General features: G+C 45.2%; 1 protein-coding gene across 1 annotated transcript in view; it reads left to right on the top strand.

Moving 5' to 3' along the window:
• Nucleotides 1-15695, top strand: part of NTAN1 (N-terminal asparagine amidase) — a 297100-nt gene extending 281405 nt beyond the window's left edge. The window contains exon 10 of the mRNA XM_085632065.1: nucleotides 14689-15695. Coding sequence (XP_085488191.1) covers nucleotides 14689-14868 — 180 coding nt within the window. The 3' untranslated portion in view covers nucleotides 14869-15695. The remainder of the gene's footprint in view (nucleotides 1-14688) is intronic.
• The last annotated feature ends 554 nt before the right edge of the window (nucleotides 15696-16249 follow it).

Below are 16249 nucleotides of genomic sequence, written 5' to 3'. Positions count from 1 at the left end.
TGCTTTTGCTAGCATTTTGTTGTCCTCCAATTTGTCATAGCAATATTTACATATAATCTGCTGTGTTGACAAATCGAACTGTTCCTCCACAAACAAATGCAAAACAAATTCCATCCACTTATCTCTGTTTTCTTGTTCAGTTTTTGAGCACAAATCTACATTTCAAATTTGGCGTTTGTAGTGAGTGAATCGACAAGATTTACAAACAAAGTGCCCGGCCACCTCAACTCAAAGAAGCTCTAGTGCAAATTCAGGAATTCCCAATCACGAATGCACAGATCTGTAAAAGAATCTCAAAGGGGATACGCAAGGGTGCACCAGATCCAAATGGTATCCCCCCAATTTTGTTTAAACAAGAGCCGGAATACTGGGCTGTCGTCTTCAGACCAATGTTTGAAAAAATTCTGCAATCATCAAAAATCCCATCATCCTGGAGGGGACCAATTATCTCCCCAGTCTTCAAAAAAGGAGACAGGAACGACCCAAGAAATTATCGGCTCGTAGCCCTACTCGATAATGAGGCCAAATACTATGTGGGCCTCTTACTCCAGGAGCTAACATCGTGGGCGACAGATATCACAGCAATCCCATATAATCAAACCGGCTTTTGTAAAAACATAGGGCTAGTATGTTAGTGGTCGTCCCCATCTCTTTTGATTGACTCTGCACTCGTAGCAAAACAACCGCTATATCTGTGCTATATTGACTATAGCTCTGCTTTCGATCAGGTCAACAGAAATGTCCTATGGCAAAAATTAAAAAGGTTGAACATCTCTCCGCTACTGTTAAACCAATTCATTCTCTTGCATAGTGATACCTGGGTCCAGGTCAAACTAGGGGCAGGAGAATTTCTATCCAGGAATATCACTACAAGAACAGGGGTAAAACAAGGATGCGTGCTTGCACCAACACTATTTAATCTTTTCATGGCTGAACTGTCAACCTTGCTGAACGAAAGCAATTTGCACGCACCCAAGTTAGAGGACAGCCAGCTGTCCAATTTATTCTACGCGGACGATCTGGTGCTCATCAACCGGACCCAGATATCCAGCAGCCGCTGTAGGCCTATCACATCGCGATACTCTATAACAAAACAAGCTCAGTATCAACCAAGAAAAATCCAAAGTTATGTGCATCAGCTCTCGCAAAATGAAAATAACTAATATAATTGGTTCCTGGACTCAAGAACGCTGGATGTTGTAAATCAATATAGATCAATATAGATACTTGGGGGTCATTTTAGATTCCAAGGGCAATTTCAAGCCACAATGCGAGGTCATAAAAAAGAGATGATTAATGACAGCGGTCTCTCTAAGAAACCTAAAAAATAAGATCACTGGCTCAAGCCTCCTCCCCATAATAGATGGGATCAATTTTTCCTGAATCACCTTTATCACTTACAGGAGTGAAGCAATGAGAGGGAAGGACGCTGAAACGGTAGATGGTATGGTAGCAAGAGCACTGCGCATGATCTTTGGCTTGCCGGGGTACACATCACCTGCGCAGATGAGGCTTGAATTCGGGCTTCCAAAGGAAGAGCTGGCACGCAAAGGAGTATACCTAAAAAGCTGGAACAAAATAAGCAGGGGAGAAGCGAAAACACTCAACGCTTTACTGTGGAAACTGCCCCGCAAGGCTCTACCTGGAGGACGCAATCAAATGGTTGTAGCTGCGTCAACTATGGGATCTCACAGGGCCTCAGGCGGGCTTTAAAAAAGCAGTAAATAACATCGTCAGGAAAGAATCACTCTTGCAGGACAAAGCTTTTCTGGCTGAGCGTGCACATGGCTGGTTTACTATACAATCTTACACCAAACTTGGGCCCCAAACTTCTTTTTTGTCAAGTTGGTCTGAAAAGTTTTTAAATTTCACCTAGGGTTGTTGCCCTCTGCTGGTGTTGGGGGACGCAGCCAAAGGGCCAAATGATTTGCAAAGTGCCGCCTTAGTGGCAATGGCGAAGAAAATATTGTACACCTTATCACCATCTGCAAAGAACTATTACAAGAACGCCTGCCCCTTTTGAGACCGCTGTTTAATAAAAACAGTATAAGGTCATGCAGGCAAGCAGTCCTAGCATGCTTCTCTGGCGATGAAGTCCAACTGAGCTGCCGGTTGGTAAAATACCTTGAAGCTGTAGAAGCTCACCTTAATAAAGTGAAAGAATGAATACAAACTCAAATTGGCCTGGTTGTAGAGCAGAACCTAGCTCTAAAATCCTCATTGAGAAGGTTCCAGCGTAATCTTTGTACCCTAGGAGCCAAAGTAACCGGATGGTAACAAGGGACTAGTCGGCAACTGGGTCCTCATCAAACTTCAAAACTTTACTGCTACAAACTTTAAAACTTGAAGAGTCAACGGTTAAAGTTTAAGAATTAAATTATTACGGCTTAGATGTCACTCTGAAACTTTTTGTTCCTCAAGCATCCAATTTTACGTACTGTTTCTAGGGCATTATTGGGATTTCTTTTTTTCTTTTCTCTCTACACTACAGTTTGCTCTCTTTGTAGTACATGTGGTAATCATCTCTTGGGCTAGAATAAGTAAGCATACTTTTATTTGGTGGATTATCGCTTGTGACCCAGGTGCACCAAGGGCTTCAATAACTAACTGGATTGAATGGGAATACAAGTTAGCCCAACCTATGTAGAGGGCCAACCCCGCAAAGTTTTTATTGGCAGAAGAGTATCGAGCCAGTGCTTAGGCCAATCTTATATTCTATCCACATTTTAATAGTTTTAGCCTTATTATTTTAATAGACATAACAAAAAGCAGTTTTTACTTATGGTTCACCACAGTATTATCGCAGTCTTGAAACAGGAAACTATAATAATGATGGGTTGTAATGGTTTTAATCAAATGTACAATAAACAAAGTATTACCCACCTTACCTTTAATACTGATAAGTTTGCACAAGAAATAATGTCTGAGTTCTGTTCCTCTACACCTGCACATATCAACTGCTTATTTTCATCAGACTCTACTTCAGGGCCAAAGAAACAGAGGTTCAAAATGTTTGCGATGATATTCAGTTCTGATGCTGTACCATACAAAAGCGCTTTGTTTAATTCTCCTAAACACAGTGCAGGAGTTTTTACTTAGTAAAGCCTTCTAACTAAATTTTGCTTCTTTGAATGATGAACAGCCAACATTCGAAAATTGTTAAATGTGCTTATGCACACTTTCTTGGATAGACAGGCCAAAGAGTGTCTTTGTAAATTAGTCAGTTTCTTCACTTAGCTGAAGTGATACAGGGGAGCTGTAGAACGTTGAAAGGTTTATATTCATGCAATCTCCTCTTCTGCATTTCTACAAACCATCTCTTTTGCAATAAAACTACAATCTTTAACCTCATAGAATCGTCCATTTGTTTCAACTGCATTCAATAATGTGTTCTAGTACTGAGGCTTCCTTTAATGAAGAAAGTTACTTACAAGAGATGTACGTTTCCATTCTCCTTCGAAAATTTGGCAAAAATTACTTATATTAATAATCCTTTGTTAGGCTTTTTTTCTTCATACACAACACTGTTTTATCCAGTGTTCTCATTCTATTTAGCGCAAATGCTTTATCTTGATACTAAAGCATAAAGTATTTATCTACTACACTTTCTATGTGTGCTATTGGCTATAGTGCTGCTGTTTACTGTTATACTGCTTAATATTTCTTACCAAATTCTGTATTACCCTACTTCTAAAGATTTTATCTTATTATTTCTTTGCACCTCTTACAACAAGGGAAAAGGAAATCAAAGTGGAAAATGTTCTGAAAAAACAGCTCATCACTTAGTATTTAGAAAAATGAGAAATGTGGATAATGTCAATAAAAAGTTTTATCAACAAATCGGTAAGAGTGTTTTAACCTCTTCTGTGCCCATGACGAGATAGTCTCGTCATGGGCACAGCGCGACCGTGCTCCATGACGAGACTATCTCGTCATGAAACCCGCCCACTAATGAAACGCCCGGCACAAGAGGGGGAAAGGGCGTGGCACAGAAGGGGTTAAGAAACTCCTTAGTTTGCTTACATGCAGTTGTTTTCCCCCCACTATGTTTTGTCAATCATCTCCTTTTTTGTTCTCAGTTTTTTGAGGTAGTAACTGTTTTGTTTGGTTCTTTTGGTTTTTCCTCCTCTGTTCCTTCCTAGCCATCGTTAATTCTTCTCTTTGAAAATAAAATCCAGTATACATGTTAAATTACATACCTAAGATATCTACTTGTGCTCAAACAACTAAATGCCTACATAATTCAATGTAATTCCATTCCACAGGTATTAAACAAAACAGCGCCACTCCCTGTGAAACTACATGTCTTATCGTCTAAGCACATACCACCCTGCCCCATGGCTTACTTTAGGGGTGGCTTGGCAAGGGGTTTTAAATGCCAGGTCAACCTGGCAGTAAAACTGCACTTATAGGCTCTGCACTAGCAGACCTGAGACAAGTTTAACAGGCTACTTGTCTGGATGGGTGACTTGGTTGTGTCAGTAATTTGATACACTCACAGAGGACTATTGCATATCGGAGTGTGTGTGGTTTTCTTTAGACATTCAGTAACACTTACCTTGCACTCGCCGCATCGCCATAAGTGATTTTATTTATTTGGTTATTTTTTTTTTCCTATTCCGTCGTGTCGACTTCCCCCGCCCCACCCCTGCCCCATCCCACTGCTCTTACTAGCACCAGCCGTGCCTGTTCATAACTCTCTGTACTTTTAAAAAGTATATGTACATACTGTTATTTACATCATCCAATAAAATGTGTTCTTTATTGAATTAGGTGCTGTCCTCCATTTCAGCTGTTTTCATTTGGAAAACTGTCTCATTCATCTGCAGCCTTCTCCTGTGTGCTACTCCTCCTTGCCTTAAAAGTTATTAGTGTGTGGATAGTGGGTCATAGCTTTGTGCTTTGGGCCGGAGAGTGTACTAGAAAGACTACATTAGGCAAACCAAAGTCCCTGTCAATGCCAGACATTTCTTAGGTTGGCCTGAGAGGGTTAAAATTGCATCAATTGCTTCCTTTGGTTGAAAGCATTGCAGATTGCTAACATCCAGATCTCATGATTGTGCCTAGGTCATTGCTATGACAATGCACACTTACTGGGGTAGGACTGGAAATCCTAATAAAAGATCCCTTCGGGCAATTAATGGCACTTTCCACTCACACTGCCTTGGTGTTCTCTAACATTTGCCAAATCCGTAAATGGAAGTGGTCAAACAATTTCTGTCTATAGAAAGATCCAGGAAACATGTCACTAAAACATGGTCTCTGAGGAATGCAGAAACTAACATGGGCTCTATATATCTCAATGAATTACGCTTTGACATGGACGAACAAGGTACTTACAGTTATATCGTTACTGAAGGTAAGAGACAGATTCCTTACCTTTGACACCTGGGGGTAATTCTATCACTAACTAATGACTGGATCCGGAAAGTTTTCGTCAGCAGTACCCCTGCGCATCGGTAGGCCTCGTCGTGCGGCTCCGCGTATGTCTGTGGCGTTGTAGTCGCAGAGATGACGTCGCTGGAGCTACTTAGACATGCCCACGCACGCTGACATCAGTTCTGTACATGACTTTCCGTGCCAGGAACTCAGAGCCATGCAAGATACTGACCACTAGTGCATTGAAACTAGGGCCCTGAAAGGAATGACCTTAACCCTAGAAATCAGTTCGAAGAACGGGGAGGATGGGTGGGGCGGTAAGGAATCTAGCACTAACTAATATATTGTTACCGAAGGTAAGAGACAGCTGTGTGTAACTTGTTCATCTGAAAGAGACACGTTAGTGATAGATTCCTTACCTTAGAACAGATACCCCAGCAATACCAATCCCGGTGGTGGGTCTGCGAACCAAGAACACACCAGAAAGTCACGGAGAACAGAACGGCCAAAGAAGCCGTCTCTCCGGACTTGGCTGTCCAGGCAGTAATGCTTTGTAAAAGTGTGCAGCGAAGCCCACATGGCTGTATGTCAGATGTCTTGCAGGGGGACACCACGTCCCAAAGCAGTAGTAGCTGCTGTCGCCCTGGTAGAATGGGCGCGCAACCCCACTGGAGGTTCCTTTCTAGCCAGAGAATAACAGGCTTTGATACACAAGACGACCTAGTGGGAGATAGTCCTCTTGTGTACAGCCCGGCCTTTCTTGGCGCCTACGTAGCCAACAAAGAGCTGGTCATTCACCCGGAACTGTTGTGTGCGATTCAGGTAGAATGAGAGCGCACGTTTCGAGTCCAGACGGTGGAGCCTCTCTTCCTCTCTGGAAGGGTGTGGAGGCGGAAAGAAAGTGGGCAAGGTGATAGTTTGCCCTATGTGGAAGGGAGTAACGATCTTTGGCAAGAAGGAAGGACGAGAGTGAAGCACAACCTTGTCCGGATGAACCGACAGAAAAGGAGGTTTACAGGAAAGAGCCTAGAGCTCACTCACGCACCTACCGGAGGTGATGGCAACCAGGAAAGCAGTCTTGAAAGTTAGTAAACGAAGAGGACAGTTGTGAAGCAGCTCAAAAGGAGCGCACATCAAATAAGTAAGAACCAGATTCAAGTCCCACTGTAGCATCACAAACGGAATAGGAGGGAAAAGGTGAGTAATGCCTTTGAGAAATCTATTTACGATAGGAGACTTGAAAAGAGAGGGCTGATCATGGAGCCTGAGAAGAGCCGAAATTGCAGAAAGATAGCCCTTGATAGTACCTAGAGCAGAGCCCTGCCGGGCCAAAGAAAGAAGGAACAAAAGGACCTCTGATAGAGGGGCAGAAAGGAGATCCACAGCCTTTGCTGTGCACCATGCCACAAATTTGTTCCACCTGCAGGCGTATACCGATTTAGTGGAGGGACGCCTGGCTGCCAGAATGATATCACAGACTTCAGGAGGCAAGTCAAATGGAATCAACTGTCGCCGCTCAATCTCCACGCATGGAGGTGGAGGCTGGACAGGTTCGGTGGAGGACCGTCCCCTGCTGCTGTGACAGTATGAGCGTGGATCCCCGATCCGACTGCCTCTTCAGGAGGATCTTCTGAGTAGCTCGGGATACCAAACACTTTGAGTCCAGTCCGGGGCCACAAGAATGACTTGGGCCTGATCGCGCCTGATCTTCTTCAGCACTCTGGGTAGAAGTGGTATAGGCGGAAAGGCGTACAATAGACCGCAACTCCACTCATGACTAAAAGCGTCGCCGAGCAAGTGCCGACCTGGAAATTCCAATGTGCAGAACTGCTGACATTGCGCATTCTCTTCGGTGGCAAATAGATCTAACCAAGGCTCTCCCCACTGTTGAAAGGGACCTTCCCCCACCTCCGAGTGAAGACACCATTCGTGATCCATCATGCACCTGTGGCTGAGTTCGTCCGCCCTGGCGTTCAAAGAACCTGCCAGGTGTTGAACCACCAAGGAAATGCCTTGACATTCCAGCTTTGTCCAGAGACGCAGAGCCTCCTGATATAGGGTCCACAACCCCACCCCGCCTTGCTTGTTGCAGTACCACACGGCGGTGGTGTCGTCTGTCAAGGGGAGAGTAGTGCAGATGTTCACAGAGGGAAGGAATGCCTTTAGTGCAAGTAGGATTGCCCGGAGCTCCAGAAGGTTGATTTGGAGCCTGGACTCCGCCGGAGACCAGAGGCCTCTGATCTCCGCCTCTCCCATGTGGCCACCCAACCCCAGGAGTGATGCATCCGTCACCACTTTGTGCTCCGGTTGGGGAAGGGAGAGTGATCTGCTGCTGACCCAATGCTGGTTCGTCAGCCACCACTGCAACGGCTGTGCAGTGCCCTCCGAGATCTGGACATACTCGGACAGGTCCCCTTGATGCTGCGCCCACTGAAACTTCAGGTCCCACTGGAACTTCAGGTCCCACTGGAGAGCCCGCATATGCCACCTGGCATGATTGGTCAGCATGATGCAGGTGGCTGTGAGGCCCAGCAGCCTCAAGATCATCCTGACCGAAACCCAGGTCAAGGGCCGAAAGATCGGAATCGTAGCCTGAATGTCCCGGACTCGCTGTACGGGAGGATAAACCCGAAACTGCGCCGTGTCCAGAACCGCTCCGATAAAGAGGAGCTTGTGAGAGAGAATCAGGTGCGACTTCTGCACATTGATGGAGAACCCCAGCAAGTGCAGGAGGCTGGCCGTTGTCTGAAGGTGGGAGACAACTGCCTGGGGCGAGCCCGCCTTCAACAACCAGTCATCGAGATAGGGGAAGACTGAAAGCACTGATCTGCAAAGATGAGCTGTGACCACCGCCATCACTTTCGTGTACACCCGAGGGGCGCTGGTAAGGCCAAAAGGGAGCACGGTGAACTGAAAGTGCTCGTGTCCTACCGTGAACCGCAGGAAGCGCCGGTGAGCCGGCAGGACGGGATATGAAAAAAGGCATCCTGCAAGTCCACGCTAACATCCAGTCTTGCGGGTCTAGGGCAGACAAGACCTGAGCAAGTGTGAGTATCTTGAACTTCTCCCGGAGGAAGCGATTGACGTTCCAAAGGTCTAAAATAGGACGCAGGCCCTTGTCCTTCTTTGGAACCAAGAAGTAGTGGGAGTAACAACCACGACCTACTTCTGGCGTCGGAAAGCGCTCGATGGCCCCCTTTGGCCAAGAGGGCCGCAACTTCCTGCTGTAGAAGTACCAAGTGATCCCCCAACATGCGGTGGTACTGAGGTGGCATGGCTGGAGGGGTAGTCCGAAGGGACTACTCCCTCCCCTTCGTGACTATCTGTAAAACTCACCTGTACGAAGTGATGGTGCGCCAGTTGGGGAGGTGATGGTGAATCCTGTCACCCACTGGTGTTTGGTGGGCCTGAAACACTGGACTAGGAAGGTTTTGAGGCAGTGGCGGCAGGGGTGGTGGAGGACTGACTCGCCCGCTGGACCTGTGACCCACCTTGGTGGGTCCCAAATCCGCGCCTGTGCTGAGACTGTTGCTGCCCAGGCCTGTGGCTCGTAAACGAACGTGCTGGAGCGCCCCTTCCTTGGCCACGAAAGGAGCGAAAAGCAGAAGTCAAAGGAGTGCGTGTAGCGATTTCCACAACAGTGATGGCATAGCGCCACTGTCGTGGAAATCGCTCTGCCCAGCGAGTCGGCAGTGGCATGGCCACAACAAATAGTGAACTTGGCTGCGTCTCTCCCTTCTGCAATAGCTTGAGAGAGCACCGTCTGGGCCTCCTCTGGACACTGTGTGGGATACGGTGGCGCAGGTGCTGCCTCAGAGTGAGAATAACGGCCCAAGAGGCATGCAGTGTTCACAGACCACAACCCTGAACTGGCAGAAGAGAATATCTTCTTCCCAAAGTTCTCCAGTTTCTTGGATTTCCTGTCCGGAGGTGCAGAAGGGAATGCGCTGGGGGACGCAGAGGCTTGGACAACCAAGCTCTCAGGGGTAAGTTGTTGGGAGAGGAAAATTGAGTCGTCCGGGGCAGGGCGTCGGCCACGTTTCTATCCACAGGAGCCCCTGTGTTGGGCCTGGACCAGGTGCTCAAAAGAACATCCGAAATTGTGTCAGTGAAAGGCAGCAGCGTCTCCGCAGAAGAAGACACTGCCCAAAGCACTTCTGTCAGGAAATTAGTCCTGACGGCCACTGTAGGGAGCTCAAGGTGGAGAGCCTCGGCCACCTTATGCAACAGCTCTGAATAAGTACCACATTCCTCCGTAGCCACGGTAGAAGAAGACAGTATGCCAGGTTCTCTGGAAAAATCCAGTCCACCTACATCCTCCAAATCCTCTTCTCAGTCCGGCTCTAACTCGCATTGAGCTGTGAGAGGGTCCTCAGACCCCTCCCAGTCCTCCCCGTCCTCCGTAACCTGCGGAGCAGGTGGGAAAGGAGGTGGGTGGATAAAGGGATAGGAATTCCCCATCGGGCGTCGGAATCGGCGTCGGTCGACACCCTTCCCGCACCGTGTCCACGTCAGGAAGGAAGCCGGGTACGGTGTCAGCTGGGTAGCTGGCCAGCGCCGTTGGCGCCGATGCCGGTGGAGGTTGTATGAGGCCAACCGGCATCGGCTGTGATCCAGGCATGTTTCCACGGGGATCTCGTGGCACTGAGGCCAGGGCCATCGACGACATCGGGCCGGAGCCGGTTACAAAGGATGGCGAGGACCCCCGGTCGGGCCCGTGGGGCCTGAAGGCGCGCCGGCGGGGCCCGATGGGCCAAATATACGGGCCATAGCAGACAGGAATTCCTGCAGCTGGGCCGGAGTCGCAGACGGACCCGTGAAAGGCGGGTAGGCAGTCGGCAACTGTCTAGGCTCCTCCGGAGCCGCGGGGGTGGCACCACTCAGCTGTGTCACGCGACAGGCTAGGGGAAGGCTAAGAACGACGCTGCTTCTTGGACTTCTTGTGCTTTGTCTTACCTGACCCTGAGAGCGAAGATTTCGTCGAACGATGGTGGTGGCTCCGCGACCGGTCCCTCGACCTCCCACGGGACCGGGACCTTGAACGACACGGAGCCGACTCCCGGGCCTCAAGCAACTTTCTGGACCGCTCTCGCAAAGTTTTCGGAGCCATGGCCCGGCAGTCGGGGCACGACGAGGAGTCATGGTCGCGCTCCAGGCAGTAGAGACAATCGCGGTGAGGGTCCGTCACCGACATTATGCGGGGACAAGCCCCTGGTGTATAGGGATGCTCGGTTTTGAGACTCAAAAAGTCTCAAAAAGTTCAGTCAAAAATTGACTGGGGGTACCGCTCTCTCCGGATCTGCGATTGCCGGCGCAGAAAAAGAAAGAACTGACGTCAGCGGGCGTGGGCACGTCTAAGTAGCTCCAGCGACGTCATCTCAGCGACTACGACACCACCGACGTATGCGAAGCCGCCTGACGACACCTACCGACGCGCAGGGGTACTGCTGATGAAAACTTTCCAGATCCAGTCAGATTCCTTACCTTAGTGATTGACGCCTGGGGGTAATTCGAACGTGTCTCTTTCAGATGGTATATATAGAAGTGATGGAGTTCATTTCACAGAGGAAGGCAACATGGTGTTCATTAACAACTTGAGACTGCATCCTGTTTTATGTGTAGTTATCATCAACACACAATGAACACAAAGGCTTTTATAAGAGCCACTTTTTTCCCAAACACAGAATTAAAAAAAATTATTTAAAAAAAAATTATTCACTTATTCAAATTCACGAAGCCACAAAACAAAAGCCTACATTTGTGCACAACAGCACATTTACGATTCACAACTATATGACCAACTCTGTGTGTCAATGGCCGTGTGAGTGGGTGTGTAAGTGTCTAAGTGGGTCTATGAGTGGGTCTACGAGTGTTTGAGTAGGTTTGTGAGTAGGTGTGTGTGAGTGTGACATTGTCTGAATGGGTGTGTCTGTGGGTGTGAGAGTGTCTGAGTGGGTTTGAGAGTGGGTGCGTAAGTGCCTGAGTGAGTGTGTAACTTGGTGCATGAGTTTGAGTGGGTCTGTGTGTGTCTAAGTAGGTCTGTGAGTGTGTGAGTAGGTGTATAAGTGCCTGTAGGCGCGTGAGTGTGTGGGTAGGAATGTGAGTAGGTGTTTGAGTGTCTGTATGGGTCTGTTAGTGGGTGTGCGTGTGGCTGGGAAAAAAATACCCTTACTCAGACAAATTCACAAATCCACTGGGAAGTTACACGGGTGCCCAGTCTGAGCATGGCAACGGATTCGCAAATCCTTATACAATGAGAAAAAAATGTTTCTGGGCATTTTCCTGCCTATTAGTTTTACCTAACAGACCCCTTTATTACACACAGGGGGTCATATTACCTCTAACATGAAATGTAGTAGAAGGCAGAGGATAATTTTCCCAACCGGGGACCATTCCCCAATTTCTGAAATGACAGATGAAACGGCCTACTCGGGTTGCGACACCCAATCACTGCATTGCTGTCGCCACGTGGATTCTAAAAGTACAGCGATTGATTTGCTAATGGTTTGTTCCTCTAGACATACAAATTTGTACTGAACGGATTTACACCAAATCACAAAAAACACGCTTTCTGGACCAAGATGTAGCTTCCTGACAAATTTGGTGTAATTCCATTCAGTTGTTAGGGCTGTAGTCATGTTTAAAATCCCTATGATAATTGCATGGAGAAAACTTGTTTTGGGACTCCCCTTTTTCTTGGGCCCCGCTTGATGAATCACCGTGAAACTTTCCAGATTGCCATAGGAAAAGCATTCACAAAATGTACAAAATAGTATGTGCCTGTGTTCAGCTGCAATTAGTTACCACTAGGAAGTTATAGTTAGGGCCTACCAGTAGGAGATATATATATATATATTCACTGAAAAAACCATAGGTTTCACACATGTTATAGTTAGCTGGACATTTTACTGATAAAAAACCATTGAAATTCCCCCGTTATAGTTAGCATCAGCAGAGGATTGCGTTCGCGTGAGTTATAGTTGCCTGCACTAACTATAACGGGGGAATTTCAATGGTTTTTTATCAGTAAAATGTCCAGCTAACTATAACATGTGTGAAACCTATGGTTTTTTCAGTGAATTTGCAAGGTTTTTTAAATGCTAATTCCTAACTATAACGTGTGTGAAACCTATGGTTTTTTCAGTGAATTTGTACGGTTTTTTAAATGCTAAGTTAATTTACGCCAACGCACCGCGCGCCCACTTTACGCAGTTAGTGCCGTGCACGCACGGTGGGCACGCGGTGCGCTACGCGCACCGCGTGCCCACGTTACGCTAGATGGACCATGTACGCACGATGCGCTTCGCGCACCGTGCGCACATGGAGGACATATTATGCGCTTCGTTTCTATTTATCACATATGTCATGCACAAATGGTGTCCTTCGGGCACCATTTGCACACGGGGTGGGGAGAATATGGATAATTTTTTTTTTTTAAATTTTTTACCGTACGCGTACGGTAAGCGTAATCGGCGAAATTACCGAAAAAATAAAATTGACTTTTTGGCCGTGGGGGGTCTTTGGGGACACCTTCATCAAGGCTAGGTGGTTAGGAGCTGTCTAAACAGCCCCTTTACATGTTTTTTGCCTTTCTTTTTCAACCCCCCCTCAGAGTGCGAGAGAGAAAATGGCAGCCGCCGCTTCCTGGTTTCGACCGATTCGAATGTTTACTAAGATCTAACAGCCAATCAGAATCGCGCACGGCACCGTACGCGTACGGTAAGCTTACCGTAAGCGCACGGTAAGCGCACCGTAAGCTGCCACAGATATATATATTGATTTAAATGCTATTTTCTCAGGAACTACTGAACAGATTTACACCAGACCTACAAAAGGCACTTCCTTGACCTGAGGACTACCTCTCTGCCAAATTTCAAGTAACTCTGTTCAGCCGTTCGGGCTGTAGCTGTGTCTAAAGGTCCTATGGAAAAATGCATGGGAAAAACGCGTTTTGGGACCCCCCTTTTTGCTCAGCCCCCGCTTGACGAATCCCCCCCGAGACTTTCAGGGTAGGAGTGGAGCGTAGCGCCCCACCTATTTTGAAAATTTCGCGAGGATTCGTCGACCGGCGCCAAAGTTATTCCAAATAGAATGTTGCGGTTTTCCTATGGAAACAGGGTCCTAACTATAACTACCTACTGGCGACCGCCAGTAGGTAATATATATATATATATATATATATATATATATATATATATATATATATATATATATATATATATATATATTTCTCCTTATTATCTTTTCTGGTTTTTTTGGTTATTGGTATACAGAGATCCGTAACCAAAAGATTACAGGAGAGGCTGGGCATGCATAATTCAAAAAGAAATGTCCAGTAAGTCTAAATTATTCCACTGCACCTATGAGTCGACAAGCTTGCAATACTTGGACAGATTGTATTTTGAGAAAGTAGGATATATTTTAGTAATTATGACTTATTCACACACCAGTATCAAAAGCATAATCCAACAGACAAGGCAATGTATTGGTTTGATGTTTCAAATAGTGGCACAAGAATAAAAGGTGAGATATGTACTAGTTAAAAAAGGTGTCATTTGTAAAAACAGGCAAGACCGCATACAAGGTGTTGTTAGGGTATTTGAGTTCACTGGGGAATAAACAATCTTTGAATAAACCATATCAACATTATACAGTATTGCGGGTATGTCTGATGTAATTGTGACCAAGATCGTAGTTGCACAAGACACATTTGTTTCACTTCCTGCTGTTCTGTTCACCTTGGTCTTCTCACGATCAAAAGGAATGCTGTCCTTGTTCTTTATGCCCCACAAGATGAAAGCATGTGGCGTAAGTGAGGTGTGTGTGAGTGCTGTTGACTGATACAGATATGAGATTTGCACACCTTTGAAATTCTACTAACCAGCTGACCATGCAGCCAAGAAAGATCCCAATCAGCTGTGTTATTATACACTTAAGTGTCAGTTGTAAATGTTGAGCCGTTATCCATCAAGATCTCAAGCTTCAACCACCTCAGTTTCTCCTAGAACTCAAACAGGTGAACTGGAGGGTTCCATGGTGTCTAGATTAATATCTGTGCCAAGTTGTTTTCATTTTTTTTCTGGTGGATATTGGGAACAGAATCCCTCTCACTGATCGAATATCTAGTTGTTTAGTCATAGTCTGAAACCCAGACACCGCTTTTACCTTAGCACTTGAGAGTGTATACTAGAAATATTGGTGTATGAAGATGCTAGATGTGTTGGTAACTAACTTGCTATATGTACTGGTAAATAACTATCAAAAAGATATAATAACTTACATTGTCTTACCAATTCCCTTCTATTGCAGAACCTTTCCACGTCGCCACTGGCTGAACCACCACATTTCGTTGCTCACATGAGGTCTACCATGAGGTTTTTAAAAAACAACCCTGAACCACAAAACTCCCTGTTCCCAGACAAGAAGCCTAGAACATACAAAAAAAATGAATCTGGATTGTGGGAAATTGTAGTTGGGGAACAGACCTGAATAAGGCTCAAAAAGTGTATCCATGAAAAACTCCTTAAATACTCACTCTAAATCAAAACAGGAATTTGACTGTAAATCCTATCTTTTAATTTACATTATGTCAAAAAGGAAAGCACATCTGTAAAAATGCAAGTGGTAAGAAGTAACATGCCAGCTACACATTCCCGAAGATGACTTGAGTAGATGAATAATGTACCCAAATGAACAGATCCATAAACAGAAAAATGTAAACTCAAGTCGAACGCAGATGTATGGCATCACTGCCTAAGTTGCTGCTCTGATTGGGGTGGGGATCACAATTGAGACTCTTCTGTCAAAGATCTGGATACCCTATAAAACAAGAGGCTTAGTCACAAGTAAGAAGCAAACCTTTCTGGCTTTAGTTCAACAGGAGTATTGAGTATTTTTCATAGATTTTCAATACGATGAAGTTCTCAGAAAAACTCAAAAACTGTTAAATGTTAACAGTTAATATGGCCTACAAATATCTTCCATGTAAGTGGCTGGTAGAGGTCATAGCATTATGTCGGAGTGACATTTTACAGTTTATTTATGTTAGTGATGGGTGTACTTCTGTGTATACATAACATCCTGAAAACATGTTCTATTCATTTTATTTATGATGCCTGTCCCATTTGTAGTTCATCTTTCATTCATTCTTCCTTCATCTCCCTCCCTTTCAAACTTACTTTCTTCCAAATGGCATTTTCCTCTGTTCAATTTGTACTATGTTACTATCAAAAGATCATTCCAAATCATGGATAATTACATTTTTCAATAAGTGCTGCAGTAACAATTTGCAATAAAACATGCATTTATGATCTCCATTTTGTTCCATTTGTTACCGCAGAGTGCTGGAGTCAACTATATAATAAAGCAATTATAAATCTACAAATTTTAAACTCAAAAGTATGCAAGATAAATTTGATTTCCTTTATATTGATGTGTTAATTATGAAAGCCATATAACACCTCAGTGAACATGAGGCCTCATTGCACTTGTTGGTTAACTGAACCTAGAAAGTCCTTAGGAAACCTGATTACCACAATTATAATTACCATTATTGAAAACTAGTGGTTAGTGGTAAAACGGTACTTAACTGTAGCATTATGTCACATGTGTATTATTATACAATAAAATACCATTTGTTCTAGATATAGTACTTTTTACTATAGTTTTGCTAATTTGTAATTGTAAATTACCATTAAATTTTAAAATAGTAACAATTGCACTCAGTGTATGGATCTCAAAAAGAAGAAAGTTTGTGTTAACGTTGCCAGGATTTGACCTGTGTTCTTCATGCCACTGATCACAGACCGGTGTATCAAACACTACTTGCTAAAACCTAACTACAATATCGACAAGGAGATACCATCTAGAC

The sequence above is a fragment of the Triturus cristatus genome, chromosome 10, assembly GCF_964204655.1.
Source record: "Triturus cristatus chromosome 10, aTriCri1.1, whole genome shotgun sequence".
Lineage (NCBI taxonomy): Eukaryota > Metazoa > Chordata > Amphibia > Caudata > Salamandridae > Triturus > Triturus cristatus.
Note: the sequence above shows the minus strand (reverse complement) of the source record. Positions and strands in the feature narration are given on the sequence as shown.